General features: G+C 43.5%; 1 protein-coding gene across 1 annotated transcript; it reads right to left on the bottom strand.

The window, feature by feature from the left end:
• Nucleotides 1–4753: 4753 nt before the first annotated feature.
• Nucleotides 4754–13159, bottom strand: LOC118410113 (transcription factor Sox-9-A-like). Its single transcript, XM_035811624.1, has 5 exons — nt 12790–13159; nt 8978–9060; nt 8273–8432; nt 7663–7827; nt 4754–7273 (listed from the first exon to the last, which is right to left on the bottom strand). Exons 1-5 carry the CDS (start codon nt 13028–13030, stop codon nt 6129–6131), a joined length of 1794 nt encoding a protein of 597 aa, XP_035667517.1. The 5' UTR covers nt 13031–13159; the 3' UTR covers nt 4754–6128.
• Between the last annotated feature and the right edge of the window lie 4797 nt (nt 13160–17956).

Below are 17956 nucleotides of genomic sequence, written 5' to 3'. Positions count from 1 at the left end.
ACAACTGAGTCAATGATAGTTAAACCGCGAACAGCCGAATTTAACCTCTCCGGAAATCTCGTAGATACGAGCGTAGGATGTTTTCCCGATGATCCGAATGATACACTTATCCTGGCTGGTGACAAATACACCACAGACCACTGTTGATAGCCTGCATAGCAGACTGTGCTGTGTAGTTTTCTGGTAGCAGACACAGGACACAATCAAAACTGATACACAGTCAGAAAACATCACATAAGCCCACCTGAACTTCCCAGCCAAGACGGCAGGCTTTCTGGGAAGTTCAGTTGGGCACGCTGAACACAAACTTTTCTACTCTTTCTATCTATCTCTTCGTGAAGTATACGCCGAACCGAACATCATCAGAGGTGTGGCAAACCCGAACACTTGTCTATATGGTGACGGACACGTTCTTGCGTCTCTGTCCCACCGTGTCCCTCATGATCACCTTATGACCTGTCGTTGGACCCCACAAGTTCTTCTGTTTCTTGGAAACATCGGCGGCAAACTGTCGCTGGCGTTATTTGCCCCATGGATTATGCTAAGCTCGGGCAAGCATGGTCCGTCCGTCGATATGGGATGGCAGGAATTTAAATCGATAATTGATAGACAGTTTAACTTTAAAAGGCAGTGTCCGTTTGTTGTGCCCCATAGCGATCTGGAAAATCCAGCAATGTTGCGGTGCAAAGAACACTTTGACCTCTTCTATCGATCTGTGATGTCCGAGTTTATTAACGCTCAGCTAGCCTGGGTACTAGCTAGCCATTTTAGTCCGCTTTTTCGGTCGTAGTTTTTGAGGCTCTTTCGTTTGGTTCATACAAAAGTAAGGAGAGAGGGGGGTTAAGCTTTAAGAAAAAGACTGCGTCGATGATGGTTACACATCTAGGTAAGAAGACACACCAAGTAATAGTTACTCAAACAACTGGCAGGATGTGATTGAAACGGCCAGACGTTCCGGACAGCATACGCCAGTCCTTAGTCTGTTTTCCAAAATCATATCTAGTTGCTTGAGCAATTAATACTTTGGCGATACTTAAAAAGGCAGGCAAGATAAAAGTTTAGATAGATGTGCCCCATAACTCAATATCAGCCGCTTCTTGAGGCTATCTTATTCTACTCTAACACTTGTACTTGTAAAAAAGGCTGCGTCGATAAAGGTTAGACATTCAGGTAATAAGATACGCCAAATAAATAGTCAAAGAGTCTCAGTATCAGTCGCTTCTAGAATTCTGAGGTTATTTCTGTACTTGACAGACGTCTTCCCTTTTGTTTTACCAACACGCCGTTATCTGTTATGGCTTGGGCGTAATTTATGGTGTCCGTGAACCCGCGGCCCTGTACCGGCGCGCCCCGGGCCTGCCCGCTGAGCGGCACGTCTGTGGACCGAACTTGACAAACCACAGGACAGCAGCGCGATTATTTGTGACCGCTTACAGGGACAGAGATACAGACTTGCACGCAGTGTATCAAATCTTCATGGATTCAAAATCAGACTCTGCTCCAATTTGCCGTTTGAAATATAGTCATTATCTTCATACATTCATTCAACGAATGAACGAACGAACAAATGAATGAAGTAAGTACATGTCACAACAAAGACATGTTTACAACCAGACTAGTATACTAGTCTAGCACATAGAATTGGCTTCTTCTCATTTCTAGGTATTAATAAGAATGCAGGGTAATATAGTTAAGTCTTCAACATCTTTCTGTGTCATATTTCTGGTTTCGCACCTAAACAATATTCTAACTTAACCGCAATATCTGCTATCTAGTTCAAGGGAAGAAAATACAGTCTCAGAGTCTGATGTTCGTCGGAAGAATTTATGGCCAAATGGCCTTGGTCTAGTGATAGCACAAATTGTTGTCCAGCCCGCCTTCCTTGTGTGACTGTTAAAAAAATTGAGTTATTGTGACCTGTCAAGGAAAAGGTTGTTTTGGCGCGATTTGCTTCTGATAAAGGTTCATACACAGGCATTTGAGAAAGGACCTCTGATTTCCGGAAAAGAGTATTTAAAGTTCTGATAGAACTCAACCGATCGACTCACATTGTCAAATGCCAAATGCCATTCTGGAAAAAGGGACAGCGGAAGGATGGTAATTTGAAATTGACATTTCACCCGTTTTATTATCTCTCGCACGCCCGTGTCTAACATGTATGGTATGTGAATTTCCAGCAGCCGTCTATTCTCTTCTCGTCTCCTCGTCATCCCATCCCATCCCATATCTTGCTATTCTATCTAAACAACTCTAATACAATTATGTGAATGGCATGTGATGTTTTGAACTATTGCTATGTATTGCTATATATTGCTATACACCCATGGACCGAGTATGCATAAAGCCTGTTGTTCCGTTTACAGAGTCATTACTACATTCCAAAAGCTACATAAACGACCCACGCCAGGCACGTGTCCTCATAGTCACTACCAGACTCTTGGGGATGTTGAATAAATGCTAGAAATTGGATGTAACTTTAGGAACGACTAACCTAACACATCACTCACCCTAACCGGCCTTTATCTTTTTGATATGTTTTAGCAACCCAAGGCGTCTGGTAGAGGCTAGTGTTTTTAGGCCCTGCTCAGTCAAAAGTGTGTCAGACTACAAGACAAATGGAAGGTGTGACGAAAGGCAGAGTATTTACAACAGAAACAGCAGAAAGGAATGTATTTACGATCTGCGCGAGGCAAGTTTACACTGGAAATGGGCGATGTGAGGTTGTGACGGACGCGGCTGAATAAGGTCGCCTAATTTATAGAGCTGATACCGGGGTCATGTATGTACAACGTCTTTCACCTGTTTGCTACTCAGTCCAAATGGGACATGGCTCTCTGGGCTTGATATATATTTAGATACACACTGTAAAATAAACATTTGCTGTCTTTGTGGATACGGGCGCTTCTTCAGGCGAACTTTTCGAGCTTCTCAGAATATTATGTGATGTAGTTGCTAACCTCCAAGCAGATATTGGGAAGAAAAATCGTAAAATTTTCATACCGACTGTTCTTTTTTTTCTTACAGCCCTGATAGAGAACCGTCACTGAAAAGCCAGCAGGTCAGAAATTTCAATTGTCTAACCCAACATCTGCTTGGCGATTTGGTGTAAATCTTTGTTGAGATTTCTGTCCCAAGCCGCTTTCTCCTACGAAGAGTGGAACCTGTGTCCAAGAAGTCCACTCGGTTTTAGGCGCTTCAGGACGCGGATTCAGAATGGATCTTTCACCGACTCAAGCTAAAACCGCGCTCTCCGGATCCCTGGCGTGCGCACAATATCTAAGTACTGTACGCCACATTTAGGTGGACAGCAAAACTTGCCTCAAATTTGAGCACAAGGCATACTTCATTTGTTCGACAATATGACAATGGATACTGTCCCTGATGACTTTGTTCTCGTGTGGACACAAACATAACATATGCATGCATTGGAAAAGGATACTCTTTGAAAGTGTAGCCATAGAACCAGGCCAAGCTGAGTTATAAAACGAAAAGAGCGGTCTATTGAAAAATCGTAGAACTAACAATGACATGATTAGCTGTGTTGCTTTTTAAAATGTATTTTTCTTTTGTAGACTGGTATCTTTCAGAGTTTTGAACAGAGTTAAGTTACATGTATCATATCACTTCGACCAAAAACTATTAAATGCTGAAGTATGTCATATCTATAAAAAGAAGATCAGTAAGAAAGTTAAGCCCCCACCGTCTTCACGTAAATCACCTTGCGAAATGCAGTCTTGATTCAAGAAGGTTTAAGAATACTTGATTGAAGTGAATTTCGACTTTTGCTCGCTAACCTATGACGAGGTTTTGATTGACAGTCCTTATCGGCGTCTGCATGGCCGATGGTGACAGGCAGACCGCAGAACATTTTATCAACCCTGGTGCAGGGCAGAGTTGGGGCAGGAAGATCTCGCCGTGCTCCGCGACCAAGGCGAATCCGCGGCGCCAATTTCGGAAGCACCTTCGGGGAGCTCCTCCGAGGGGAAACGGAGGGGAGTCCGTGGGAAAAAAAGTAGGGCGTTCAGAGTTTGAACCGACGAAAGGTCACACAGAGGTGATTTAAGACTATGAGTTGCTGAGCAAGCAAAGGCTTACACGTCTTATGGTGTTTGATTTGTTGGATGAAGGAGCCCTAAAATCTGAAGAGTTTGCGTAGTTCAGATTGAGCCGGAGGGTTCTGATAGCCTCTGGGTGGACGATACCACTTTTTATCAGCCAGGGGAGACGGTGTAACATATTTATTCTCCTTTTCTTCTGAGAAACATCGCGACAAAGAAAATTCTGTAAACATTCTTGCAAATCTTTTTGTCTGTATTTGTATTTTGTCCTGTTACCAAGTCACATTTGTCTGTCACCCGAGAAAGACATTATAATTTCGCAGACTCCTCCATTAATTACTCGATGGCACAGTCCTACTACTTGACTTGTTACTGTCTTGAACCACTAAAAATAGGCAATGAGATCACCCAGGGACTGACTGCAAGCCAAAGGCCGCTTTAAACCAATATGTCGTAAATGTCAGCAAATATGATAGAGCAGATTCGAATCATATAGACCTAAGGTACCATGATGTTGTGGTTTCCATGCTGGTGTTGACAGGGAAGATCGTTATATTCTCTAGAGTCTAGTTGTGTGTATCGATAATTTCATGCACCCTGGCCTCCTCCAAAAGTTTCTTTCTTATCGGATCGTGTAAACTGAATGCCATGTCTTCATCTGATATTCCCCTAGTCACATGAATGACAAGAAGAAGTTGTCAATAGAAATCGAAACTTTAATATGAAGTATAAACCCTTACAACCATGTACAGTATCCGTCACAATGTTCATTTTTACATCTCCTGGTCAAGCCAGTACAATTTCATTTATTCACAGTAGAACATGAGTTATACAAATGCCATTATTTACAGCGCTCATAAAATACGTAATCAAATATTCACAAACTAAATCTAAACCATCAGCAAGATTCACCAATCAGTAAAGCATTCGTGTGTTCTCCGATGTTCCTCAAAGATATACATCAGGAATTAGATCAAGGTAAAAGATAGTTGATATACGTTATCATTCCCATCATACAATATCCCAGACCGTCTCAATCAAATCAGATAAATAGAAAGTGTTCGGCGTTTGTTGTACAGCTTTTTGTGTCCGTGAAACAGATTGCGTGGTAGGACACTGTGATACTGGACAAAACCAAACCCCGGTCTGCTCCGCTATGTTTATGGTGTCATTCAACACAGCTTAACATCACTTTATTTCATTTTATTACCCGTCATCTAGATAGGGGAGATTTTGCACATGTTAAAGTACTTTGCCCCACAGGTCACTTGCTGACCCCTCTCCACCTGTCACATTTGTTCGTACTTTGGTCTCTTGTGTGAACTTTGCACTACTGTAGGCGAGAGCAGCAAAAGGTGTTTTCCCAAAGCCAAAGGGGGAGGGTCCTTTTTATCTCAGTCCTTTCTTGTAAGACAGCAATTCTGCATTCATACACGCTTTGCAACAATAAAAAAACAGGCAAGTTGAGCAATGCTACAAACTTGATATTCTACCACTTTCAAGATTCATATACGGAAACATTTTGTTTTAGATCGAAGACCATCGAAGTATGCAAACATACGTGTCTGCCGGAGAAACGTGACAGGGCCCTCATGCGGACTTCGTCTTGCCCTGTTCACGTGACACGGTGTCCCCTGTAGTTGCACAATTTGTCCTTTATCAATGTATTACTGAGATTGTGTGTAACTACAGAAGACAAAACAATCCAATTTTAGGTAGACGCCAATGCCTCATTATCTTCTTGTGTTTTAGAAGTTTTCAGACCACTTAAAAACGATACAACTTTATACTAGTATCGCATTCGAGGCAGGGGGTAATACGTTTTATATAGATTTATCTTAACTGCAACATGTAACCTGCGTGTACGTGAATATAATCTACTTAATGTATCGGAGTAATGGCAAGTGGATATAAACCGAAAAATGAGATCGTTTCGCAACACTACTCAATGCTACCTTAGGGTGACATGCCACAATGTCATGTATCTAAACTGTGGACGTGTACAATCCACTGCATTTATGTGACCTATAAAGTAAATTTACATCAAGATGGAACGTTCGTTTAGGTCTATCATGTGGCTGTACACATGGAGTTACTGTAATAAATGGCGTTGGCGTCGGCCAGGACTGATGTGAGCGAGCCGTCCTCCCCCTGGCCACCACAGCCCCACGGCACAACGTTTCCCCCCAGAGTGGGGTTACCGAAGTTCTGTGTGTTCGCCACCCCCTGATAGTATCCCATGTGGTTCTTGTAGCTACCGGCCTCCTGAAAGTCGTTTAGTCCATAGCCCTGGGGCATGGTGAAGTTTGGATTGGCCGCCAAGCCGAAGTGCTGCTCTGGGGTTATGCTGAAGTTTAAGGCGTTCTCGCTGTTCAAGTAACTGTTCAAGTACTGGTCGAATTCGGCGCGATCTACTTCGTCTAACAGCTCTTCCTGAGATAGACACGACAGGTCTGTGTTCTGGACGTCAGAGTGGGTCATCGCCGGACTGCCAGAGGAGTACGTCTCGGGAGAAGGCACATGTAGTACCGAGCCGTTCTGCTGGTAGCTCCCGGTCGACATCGCCGTCATCAACGAGGCCGTGGTCTGGTACTTGATCGAGTGCATCGCGTTGACTCCCGTCGTCGTTGCCGGAGACATTTCGCTCACCGACGTCGACCGACTCGAGTTTTCGGCAGGGTATGCAGTTGAGTGGTTTCCCGTGCTTTGAATGTTGGATGGGTACTGGAAGGTGGTGCTATTGTCTGAGTTCGTGAAGTCTCCACCGTTGCTGTACCACATAGAGACGGGATAAGGGCTGCTGACCAGCGCGTGGAGCTCGCTACGGTACTGAGGAGGCTGTCTGACGGCGGACTGGGTGGCGATGCCCGAGGACATTGAGGATGCTACCGTGGATGTGGCGGGGAAGTCTCCGGTGGAAGAGCTGCGTGCACGCGTTGGGGTCTGACACCTGCCGGCATTGGCGGCTGTCTGCTCGGCAACAGACAGGCTGCGTTGAACTTTACCAGGCTTTGGCAGCGTCAGGGTGGTGGGCGGCAGGTTTCCACTGCTGGACGGGCGGTCCGCAGGTCTCATGGTCGCCTCCCTGCCCACGCGACCCACGTCCCACTTGAAGTCCGGCGGGAAGAACACGTCGTCGTCCCGCGCGTCGAGAGGGGACATCTCCGGGGTCGGCAGCCCGCCGGGAAGGCAGTCGTTAGACAGGAGCCTCTTATCTGTAATAGATGGATGGTTTAGTTATTGGAGGCTAATGTTCATTGCTTTAAAGACTGTTGATACTAGAGAGGATTCTTCAGGCTTTGTTTCAATACATAAGGAGTTCGCAATATGGACCATCTCTAGGCATAAAGTGCGCGACCAAACAACAAATAGACTAGTATATAGATCTGTCTCGGCAGTAAAAATAGCGACGAAAAGGACTGTGATGATGACGATGATGATGATGATATAGATCTATCAGGAGTTACTATTTCTCTCATTCCGGTGACCATAGCAGTTCAATAACATTGCAAGATGACTTTTACGGATTGGTTCATTACGCGTCACATTAGTTATATATGCATATTTAACATGTTATTGGCGTAAAATGTTTATAACTCCGTACCGGCTGGGAAGCGTGTGGTGTTGGAGGTGAGCTTGGCCAGGTTCTGCAGGGGCGAGGCTGACTCCACTCGGGGCGGGGAGTCCATGGAGGCGGGCTCGGACTTGACGCTCACCGCATCTGGGGTGGGGCTGTTAGTGGGGGTGGAATCTGGGGTGCCCAGGCTACCTGTTTAGGACAGAAAGACAAAATAAGTCTTAGGATACTAGTATATGTTGCATTTAAAAAAAAAATAATCATGTAGGTGAAATATACATCAGACGATATGAAAAAAAATCATTGGATACACCAATAACCTAGATTCCTTCAGTGTTTGTGTCTTCAAGTGTTTAATTCTGAAGAGACCGCCTGGTGGCAAACAATATCCCCCGGTACAAGAGAAGGCAGAGAAGACTTGTCTAGCCTATGTTTAAAATCGCGAATCAGCGCTCCCCCACACTATAAATGCCCGGGCTCCAAGAAGTCTCCGAAGCCGATCGCGAAGGCTAGATGCGCTATATCATCTTGGACTTGGACACATGTACAAAAGTAATCAGCTCTGACATAGTTCATAAGGTTTCATACAGTATGAAACCTTATGAACTATGTCAGAACTGATGAAGTATTTACTTACTCTGTGTCGTCGGTCCACTGGACGATGACGATGAGGAGGGGGGTGGAGACAGTCCGAACTTGTGCGCAAGCCCAGACAGGGTCAGTCCCGTGTCGACTCTTTTGCACACACGTTTGGCCTGTTTGCGCCTGCGCGGCCTGTACTTGTAGTCGGGATGGTCCTGCGGGTGTAAAGTAGAGTGTTCGACAGTCAGGGAGAGTAAATCATGACAGTACCAGCTCTGGGTGGGCAGCCGTGGCGCCGTTTATATGTACAGGAAACCGTTCAGATTTACAACGTAGGAACCAACTTGTCTGCTTCCGCAACAGTTTTATGGATATCAACTGACATGGTTAAACACTGCACTGTGAGTCTGTGACCCATATAATCATGTCGGCAATATTAGACAGCGGAATGGTTCAAGATCGTCTGCCCTTGATTTGCCGTGCATGACAAAATCATTAAAGTAAAATCAAGGACGTTATATGTCCTTGGTCAAATCAAGGAGGTTGAAAATTGATCGACTTTGTGAGTGATTGATTGAATGAATGAATGAAAGAATGAATGTGAGCGTTAGTGAAGGTGAGTGAGAAAATGTTGTTTGATTGAGTGAGTGAACAAGAGTCTGAGTGAGTAAGTGCGTGAGTGAGTGAGTGAGTGAGTGAGAGAGTGAGTGAGTGAGTGAGTGAGTGCGTGAGTGAGTGCGTGAGTGAAGAAAACCTTTACCTGCATATGCTGAACTCTGATCCGTTCTGCCTCTTCAACGAACGGCTGTTTCTGTGACGTCGTCAGACTGCGCCACGTTTTACCTGCAGAAAAACAATGAAATGTTCATGGTCAGCGATAACTTTCTGTATCTTAACTTTCTTTCTTTCTACTTCGTTTTTTCCCATGTTCTCATTTCGCCTTTCTTACAATGTCCCTTTCTCTCTATCAAATCTTAGATTTGGTCAGGAAGTTGAGATAACACGTCAGTCAGCCGTTTCCTGTTGTGATCGGTGCTGCGTATCAATTTGTGTAACTTTGCCGACGTATTTATTTATTTTCCACCTGAGCGCTGTGACTTATTTGTTATATTTGATTACAGAGCGTGTTTGCTTATTCCTGATCAATATAGATGACTCCGTCGCCTTTCCAGGGCACACTGCAAACAAATGGCGCCGAGCCAAATATGACGCAAGGTGGATCTTTCTGCTCGGCGAAGAGTCTAAAACATAATAAACCCATATTTCTATATAGTTTTACTCATGGGGAAGGCCAAAAGGCTGGGTTCTCCACGTAATTAAGTTTCCCACGCAGATGTTATCTCCCTTGATAGTAGACGACGGCCCCCTAGTCTCGTCGCACAGAGACCAGGGCCAGTCATAGATTAAATAAGGAGAAACCAAAACAACACAGGGGTGGTATACAGGAGCGTCGTGGATGAAATACTAAGTGTCTGTGACTGATAAACCCAGCCTTGACACACACAGAAGGAAAGAGAGAGAAAACTAGCTAAGGAGTTATATTGAGATATTTCTGAGTGGTTCTAAGGACGTAACAGTTTGTGACGCAGTTGCCGCCCGCCATGACAGACCGTGGGGCGAGATTACGACAGGGATGATTGATTTCATGACCAGCCTTGCCTGGGTGCAATGGGTAAACAAAAGGCGGAGTCAACCAGGATTAATTAACGATAAGCCCCGGGAGATTAACCCTTTTGTTGCTGTAAACCATGTAATGAGAATTAATTTAAAAGGATGGGGATAAATCTACATGTTTTGTGTGGGGGCTCCTAGAGCTATGTTAGACTCTTGCACGCATAGATTCCCGCCATGGGAAAGGTAGGTAGGTTTTCTGTTAGTTTTGACCCGCACGTTTTCGTACAGACGTTTTCGTTTCATCACACCGTTTTTATCAAACATCATGTTCCTTTTCACGCACCGATGGCTCTGAGATAGAAAGGATTTCAACGTTTCGATTCTTACATAAGTTATAACGTAGATTTTCTGAAACCGGGTACGACTCCAGAAGAGGACCATGGATGGAGTTACGCTTGGGGAACGATGAACTTATGGTGACTTTTTGCGTGCTTATCATTTGTCCATCTTCGTATGCAAACTAGAATCGGCGTGACCTCGCCAGAAACTTGACCGACAGTCGACCCCCGGGACAGAGAATACGCATGGGGTTGGGGACAAAGTTTCTTTCTCAAGTCAAGCGTAGGAACGCGGGTACTGCAAGGCAACCAAACGTAATAGTAGATTTTTCATGAAATGTTAATTATTTTGAAAAGTCGTTGAACCTGACGAGACCCAATTACATGTTTTTGGAAAAACAACATTTAAAAACATTTTCTCCCTTTAATACCCTCATAAAGTAGCTCATCATCTGGTATCAGGTGGACCCTGTTATCTTGTAACCCCTTAGTGACCCCTTCCTACACGACCTGACAAGTTTACATACAAAGTTCATGTCCCGATCCTCGCGTGCGCGCGATGACACAACCTAGCCTCTGATTCGAACCCACCTCTCTGCTGCATTTGGACAACACTGACCTTGACAAAACTTGGTCCTTTTGACTTTTACCGACTTTTTTTGTGATCAACTGGTACTGTGGTAGTCACGATTCTTCTTGGTAAAGTGTGAATAGTATAGTATAGAAGTGCCCGACCTGCCTAAGTGGTGGCCACACGTTTGGTACATGTATGACGATAGTCACTTTAATGCAAAATACATTTTAAAACGTTAGATTAAATCTGGCATTCCTATCATGACCGAACCGTCATTTTTTAAAACATTGGACTTACTTGAGACGTCCCTGTTGTCAAACAAGAGAAAAACAACATGTTAGCGGCTTGTTTCAATGTTTGGCGTGTTTAGTAAGATTGACTTCCTGGCAGTCAGCCAGATATGTGCGTGCCATCAGGCATCATGCGGGTAAAAACAGAATCTTGGCACGAGCTGTTTTGTAGGACAAAATAAACCGAACTGTCCATTTCTCTTCATTTCATGTCACCTGACTGAATAAAACTGTTATGATTTGGTAACGTTTAGTCTATAAAATGTCCCATTCGTGTGTAGTACAGTACTAGTATTTTCTCCGAGAATCATGTAACGTTAGTAAAGTTAACAGGTGCATGGTGCTGGACGGCACCTTGCCGACTCCCCATCCCGCCAACCATTCCCGTGACCTCGGTACGGGCCCAAGGACAACTGTTGCACGGTGTGCTAACAGGTAAAAGGCCAACTGCGCTTATTTCAGACACATGCAGCACCACAATCCTTATGCGATTCTACAGATGAATACTTTTTTGAATGGGAAAGGAGACAATACTAAGCAAAGAAAATATTTATGTGTTTCCCTTTTGCCGAGACCAATCCAGAGGGCCATGAATGTTGCATACGTTAGCTAGTAATGCAGCATAACAACATCATTAAACACTTGAATCTTCTACAGTTTTATAACCTCCTTCCGACTTCTTTCTTTTTTGGGGGGGGGGGGGGGGCACTGAAGAAGAAAGGTTTCAACCAAGGGGTTTATCGAGAATCAAGACGATTGATGAGCATCTATGTTATACACAGAAAACATAATGGCTTGTTGGTCATGTAAAGACGTGTTCACAAATCAAGTTTGCACAGGTTGATCACAAATGTACACACTGGGGTCATGCACTCTTGAATATGTAACGTAATCAACCAATCTGTAGGAACATGAAATAAAAGCCATGATACCTTAAATCATACTAAAGAAATCGACCACATCACGAGCACGGTCGTCCGACAAATTATCGACGAACTGTGATGAAAAAGTGACCTTTGGAAACGAACATGCTTATCCTGATACTGTTTTGTGGATTCGCGATTGACATATGATAAATCGTAAATCACACGTTAGATTTCTGTCCTACTAAACCATGCAATACTGATGCAGACATGTGTCTACTCCAGACTGGGTTTAGCTGAAGAAACGCCGTACTGCGGGACTTGAAGGCGTGCATGTGGGGTTGACGAGGGGATTAATTTTATCTTAGGCTTTCCGCTCAACAGGTTGTTACGGAATAGACTGTGCAAAGTTTGCTCACCAAACCTGTCGGTAAATCGTCCAAACTTTACAGGGGGAATGACCCACGGGTGACCCCTGGGTTGGGTATCTGCCCGTACAGGCATACACCTTTACGATATCATCTTAATTACTGACCCGTAACAGGCTTGGCGGGGTGAAGCTATCAATCGCAATAAATGGCTTCCCTGGGTGCACAATATCAGCGGGACGCAGACCTCATGCACTAACGTGTTTGCGGTAAAAGAAACTTCTACAAAGATTTCTAATTTTAACAGCATAGCTTCACAGATGTTAGATCAGTGCTAAATACAACATCACTTCGTTCATGTCAAATTAAGTCTTTTCCGGTTGTAAGAACCGGCATGTCCTACCAACATTGCAGGACGTCGAGTATAAATCATGATAAAACCTCAGTTGTATAAATCTATTAAAAGTGGCATGGCGGTTTACTGTTTGAAAAAAAGATCGTTAGCACAGAAAGTTGGAGACTTACCAAGGATCTTGCTGAGTTCGGCGTTGTGCAGGTCAGGCTTTTCGTGGGCCAATCGCTTCCTCTCGGTGCGGGCCCACACCATAAAAGCGTTCATCGGGCGGCGGATCCTCTGCTCCCGCCGGGTCCGCCCGGAGGCCCCGTCCGACTTCGTCTTCTCGAGCCACTTGTAGGGCTGGCTGTCCTGCTGCGGGTCCGGTATCCTCCGCAGCGCGTTGGACATCACACCTAGGGTCGGGTTCATCTTCTGTCCTGATGTCTTCACAGACCTGACTTGCGTGATTTTTTGCCCAGCAGTGTGAGTTCAAGTACCACTACCAAACAACACGCACTACTCGGCAGTGATTTCTGCAGACTGCGCGGTTTTGAACAGCTGATCCTAAATACTTACGTAATCACACCGCTCTTATCTCACTTCCAGCCAATCACAAGCCGGCGCGCGTCATGTAGCTCCGCCCACCAGGAGTTAAACGTCCCCTAGCTGTCAATCAAGCGGAGTTTCCTGCCGCGATGGCACGTGACCGTGAATTTCAGATTATTTTCAACACGGTTTTATTTTTGTCCTCTCCTGTTTCAAAACATGTCAAAACTGAGCTGTTCTGAAACCCTAAAGGTGACTTCAGCTTTCAACAATGTTTAGCAGATTACTTTTGATGGTTTACATCTAGCTAAAGGTCTCCACTGGTGCCTATTTCTATCTTTTTCCTTGGGACGCAGGCACGCAAAGCCGAGAGGCGCGTTGATCAGAAAACAAACATAAAGAAACATTCCTTTGTGTCTGTTGATTATTTCTGACAACATTCTGTTTTGTTTCTTGATATCATAATTGTGTTGCCACTTATGGTGATTGCAACATAGATTGCAACTGATTGACATAATTGCCACTTATAACACCGTTTTTGTAGGTACGAGAAATATGTGACTAACGTTACAGATGAGACAGACTACCAAGGATGCAGAATGATGTACTGATAGCCGAAAAAATCGAAAATCGAACCCTAATAGCATAATGGAATTACATTTGTTGCCATAAAGCGGCCTAAAAGTTGCAAACGACATTTGCTTGCATAAAAGATAAGTCAACCCTCTGCCATCGTTCAACACATCTACATGCACCTCTAGCCGCCCCAGCCAAGGGCGGTAGAGGGGCTTCTACCACCCGACTGTACGGTGGTACAGAAATGGGCAATAAGCCTGAGAGGCATTTTCCTCTTCGCCGCAATATCAGCCAATTTATATGGCTGCCATGTGTTACTACGATACATGTAATATGGAGTTACTGAGCAGCTTGAGAAAACGTAACTTGTCAATTTGTTAATCACAGACAAGTTTATCGGAACATGTAGGGTGAGTTAGTCACCCGATGCGATACCGTATCTATATATGGACACAAGATACGACGAGAACAGAGCTAGATTTACACACTCTCAATCATTACTTTCATGTTGAAATGTTTTATGTTTGCGTTTGTTTGTTTTTTATTGGGTTGGGGACGTTTTCATGTTGAAAATCTATAAATCGACAAGACACAAGATAGATACACATAACATAGGCCCATTTGGGGCCATAACAGGACAAAGTCTAATACAACAATGCAAGATTGGTCACAAATCAGGTATTACGATAATTCTATCAAATGTCTTTTAGTCTTTAGACAGTTATATTCAACATTGTATGCATAGCTCCTGATTGTAAAAATGGCTTGTTATCAGAATTGTAATTTACCTCGAACTTCTAACCATGTTGATTCTTGATATTCAGATATAAATACTGTACTACACTTTAGACGTTAACACAAGAGGAAGTTTAGAACCTAACGTTGCATATACACATGTATAACAACCCATTTCGTTGAAAAATAATTTCTTCAAGTAACAGTTATGATTTGTTTTTGATCAGCCTAGTTACTGGAGTCAGGCAGATGTTGTACAAATAAGTCATCTATCGGCATGACAAGGCTCAAGTCAAGGTTGAACCTTCAGGTCAGGCTACATTACATCAAGGACATCATGATCTATATGTAAGGCCCCTTTCCAGCGACAGTACAGCGACCAAAATTGGATGTGTGTGATCCTTCATTTGATGATAAGAGTATTATGCAAGCTGTAAAAAGAATGGTTTAAAAGACAACAAGGCACAGAAAACGTAGAAATAATCCCAGAAATTCGCTGAGCCATCTGTCAAATCTTTGGTTGCTCGGTGGTCGCAGTCTCCGGTGGAAACGGGTGTAAGACCTTGTGTGTTTGTCCCATGATCATATCGCCCATGCTTTTCATCTCAATAAGGCCTCCATGTTCAATGAGGTTAATGTTAAAGGCAACCTAAGCAATATCACAGCGTTAAAGTGGAAATATTTTGAATAAGGCAATCTGTAAAGCAACAGACTGAATGGTCAAAATTGCTCGTATTTGCGACATTGTCATTGCACAGATCACGAAAAAGTCAGCTGACAGCTGCATCAGACATGTTGTCATCATGACCTTGACTACAAGGTCACGTTTGTACGAAGGAATACTACACTACATTGCATTTTTTCCTACATTCGGCTTCCTTTGGCATTGGATGGAATGGATACTATATTAGGAAGCACTGCACACTGTGACTTCGTAAAATGTTCTATAAGTTACATTAGTCATTAGTTACATGTAACTATTATATGTAGCTCTATAGGAGACAAAACGTTATATATACTGATACTGATACTGGATAAGGATACTGATTTTTCAACGGTCTGCAACATGCTTTAATGCAATGACTTTGGTCAATCTATACATATAGCGAAGGGACGCTTCCTTTCTTGCTTGGGCATTTAAGTAACCTTAGAAGTTGCTTCCATGTACTCGTTACTGTTATGTTTCTAACAATTCGTCATAACAGACAACAGGCACATTTGGATGGGATAACCTTCAAGCAGATCTAAGGTCTGTGTTCTATGTGTGCTGCCTACGTCAATAACTCAGAAAACCACTGTAAAGACGCACAAACTTCTGAAACATCACATATAAAACAGTGAGCCCGACCCTACATCTGCTTGAAGATTATGGATTACAGCTAACTCGAGGGGCAGGTGTAGTGGCATTAGGGAGGCGTCAACGGGACCGCGGGTCCGGACAGGTCTGGCGGCTTTACCTGCGGGGGTACAACCACTCGGTCCCGTAGAACAAACACCACGAACACGTACTCCACAGGAGACCGGGCTAAGACAACAAGGCATTTACATCCATGTCGACCGGACCACCATTAGTGCAGAATTACGGATATGTTACACGAGTCCTTGAATCAGATTTCAGGTGGTAGGTTAATGTTTCAACTGAATCCTAGCTGTGAGTGATGCATAGGACGTTATAGAAATGTGGCTAGCTGTGTTAGCGAATGATTAGTTAAATAATAGCAGTTGTCTAAATAGTTAAACGAGCCAAAGGTTATGTTTACAGATCACATAAAGATCATAGTGACCTCTGAAACGTCCTCATGCTGATTTAAAAAAAAATCATTTGCTGTAGCGAACAGCTTATGTAGATATGATTTTGTCCCATCTTCGCATATTTTTGACAATCTTCCATCAAAGGAAATAAAGGAAGGAGACTAGTAATAAACAGTGTAAGGCAATATTGATGGGGAGTCCTTGCACTATGTACAAGGTCAAATACGACCGCACGAGTTGACTTCATCTATGATAAGGGAGGCAGTACATGTCTCCTACAATGTTGTACGAAAATAAAATGGCACATTACATGACTACTATAAAATCGTCACATGCTTGCCCAATTAGCGCGATTTCTTAATTAACCGAGTCCACCTTCTTTTCTCGAGCACACATTCATCACCATGCCAACTATTAGAAATACTCTGCACCCGTCTGTTAACATTTTCTCAGTTCTCATTTTCAAATACTGAGTTGCTATGGAGTTTATGCAATGGAGTTTATGATTGTAGCAAAACCATACAGGGTAGGGCGCACACAAAATGTTTTATTTTAATAATTATAGCATAGAAAACCAGACAGATTACACTGCTAAGTCGACCACAGAACCTTTTTGGAAGCATTGACTGCATCCACTTACATGCTCCTTCTGTGGTAAGCAGCTTATGCCTTGTTATGCCATTCCATTACCTCAACACTTTGTGTTTACAAGTATCTCAGCAAACAATACAAAGAGATTTCGTATGTAGCAAAACAAAAGATTTGGTGAATCCTGTTCTTGCTGTTGCACGCGGTGATGTAGTTTTCGTATGTCGTCTCTACCGTTTGTTCCTTCTTTCGTATCCACTGTATGCATAGATGTTGGAGACTGGCCTTACGAAACTCACTGTACGTTTCTTGTGTCAGTAAAAGATTATGTTATACGCTAAAGCACACTTTTATCGCTTTCCTATGGAGGACCGGTTGAAAGAAATAATCCTACACAGTCGAATCTACGCCATGGACACTAGTTGCAAGTCCCTCCAACTTTAAAGCATTCGTGGGCAACATCAGTCTCTACGTCTTTCTTTTTGAGTCTTTTAATAATTTCATCTCATAGAAACCATCATCCAGGCGATTTACTACCTTTGAACACTGAATGTGGTGTCTTGCACAGTTGAGTTGCACCTCTCTAACACAGACAGACCAGGGAATTGACTTCTCTATCTGTAATAATTCATGAGATTGAGGGAAAACAAGTGGCGTCATGTAGGCGAATCAGTACCGATAGGATCTTGTCATGCCTCGTATGGTAAAAAAAATCCTATTATCACCGTAAAACGAGGTGCTAACCAGTGGCTTAAGTGATCGTCAATGAGGAGTCGGACAGAAAGCTTGAAGCTCCTGAAAGTCGACAAGATCATCGATACGGTTCTATGATGAGACCTGGTGGATATGTATTTGGTCTTCCAAAGTTAGAAATTAATTTTGTCCCGTTATTATATGATATAAGAAGTATAACAAACCATAGACCTGTTGCATGACTCCTATGTAATATTCACTGCAAATGGGACGTGGATCCGTACTAGCTTTTTCATTGTACTATGTCAACTTTAAATTCGTGTGCATGATATGTTTTTGCTGTTCTGTCCGTTGTCGCTGATTCTTTCCCTACTTACTTAGTAATGGCTCCCAGTTGAATCGCTATATGCCGTTCGAAGCCGTAGGGTCCGGAGACATGTCGCCAGGCGTGAACGCTAAGTGTGA

This window comes from Branchiostoma floridae, chromosome 2 (genome assembly GCF_000003815.2).
Source record: "Branchiostoma floridae strain S238N-H82 chromosome 2, Bfl_VNyyK, whole genome shotgun sequence".
Taxonomy (NCBI): Eukaryota; Metazoa; Chordata; class Leptocardii; order Amphioxiformes; family Branchiostomatidae; genus Branchiostoma; species Branchiostoma floridae.
Note: the sequence above shows the minus strand (reverse complement) of the source record. Positions and strands in the feature narration are given on the sequence as shown.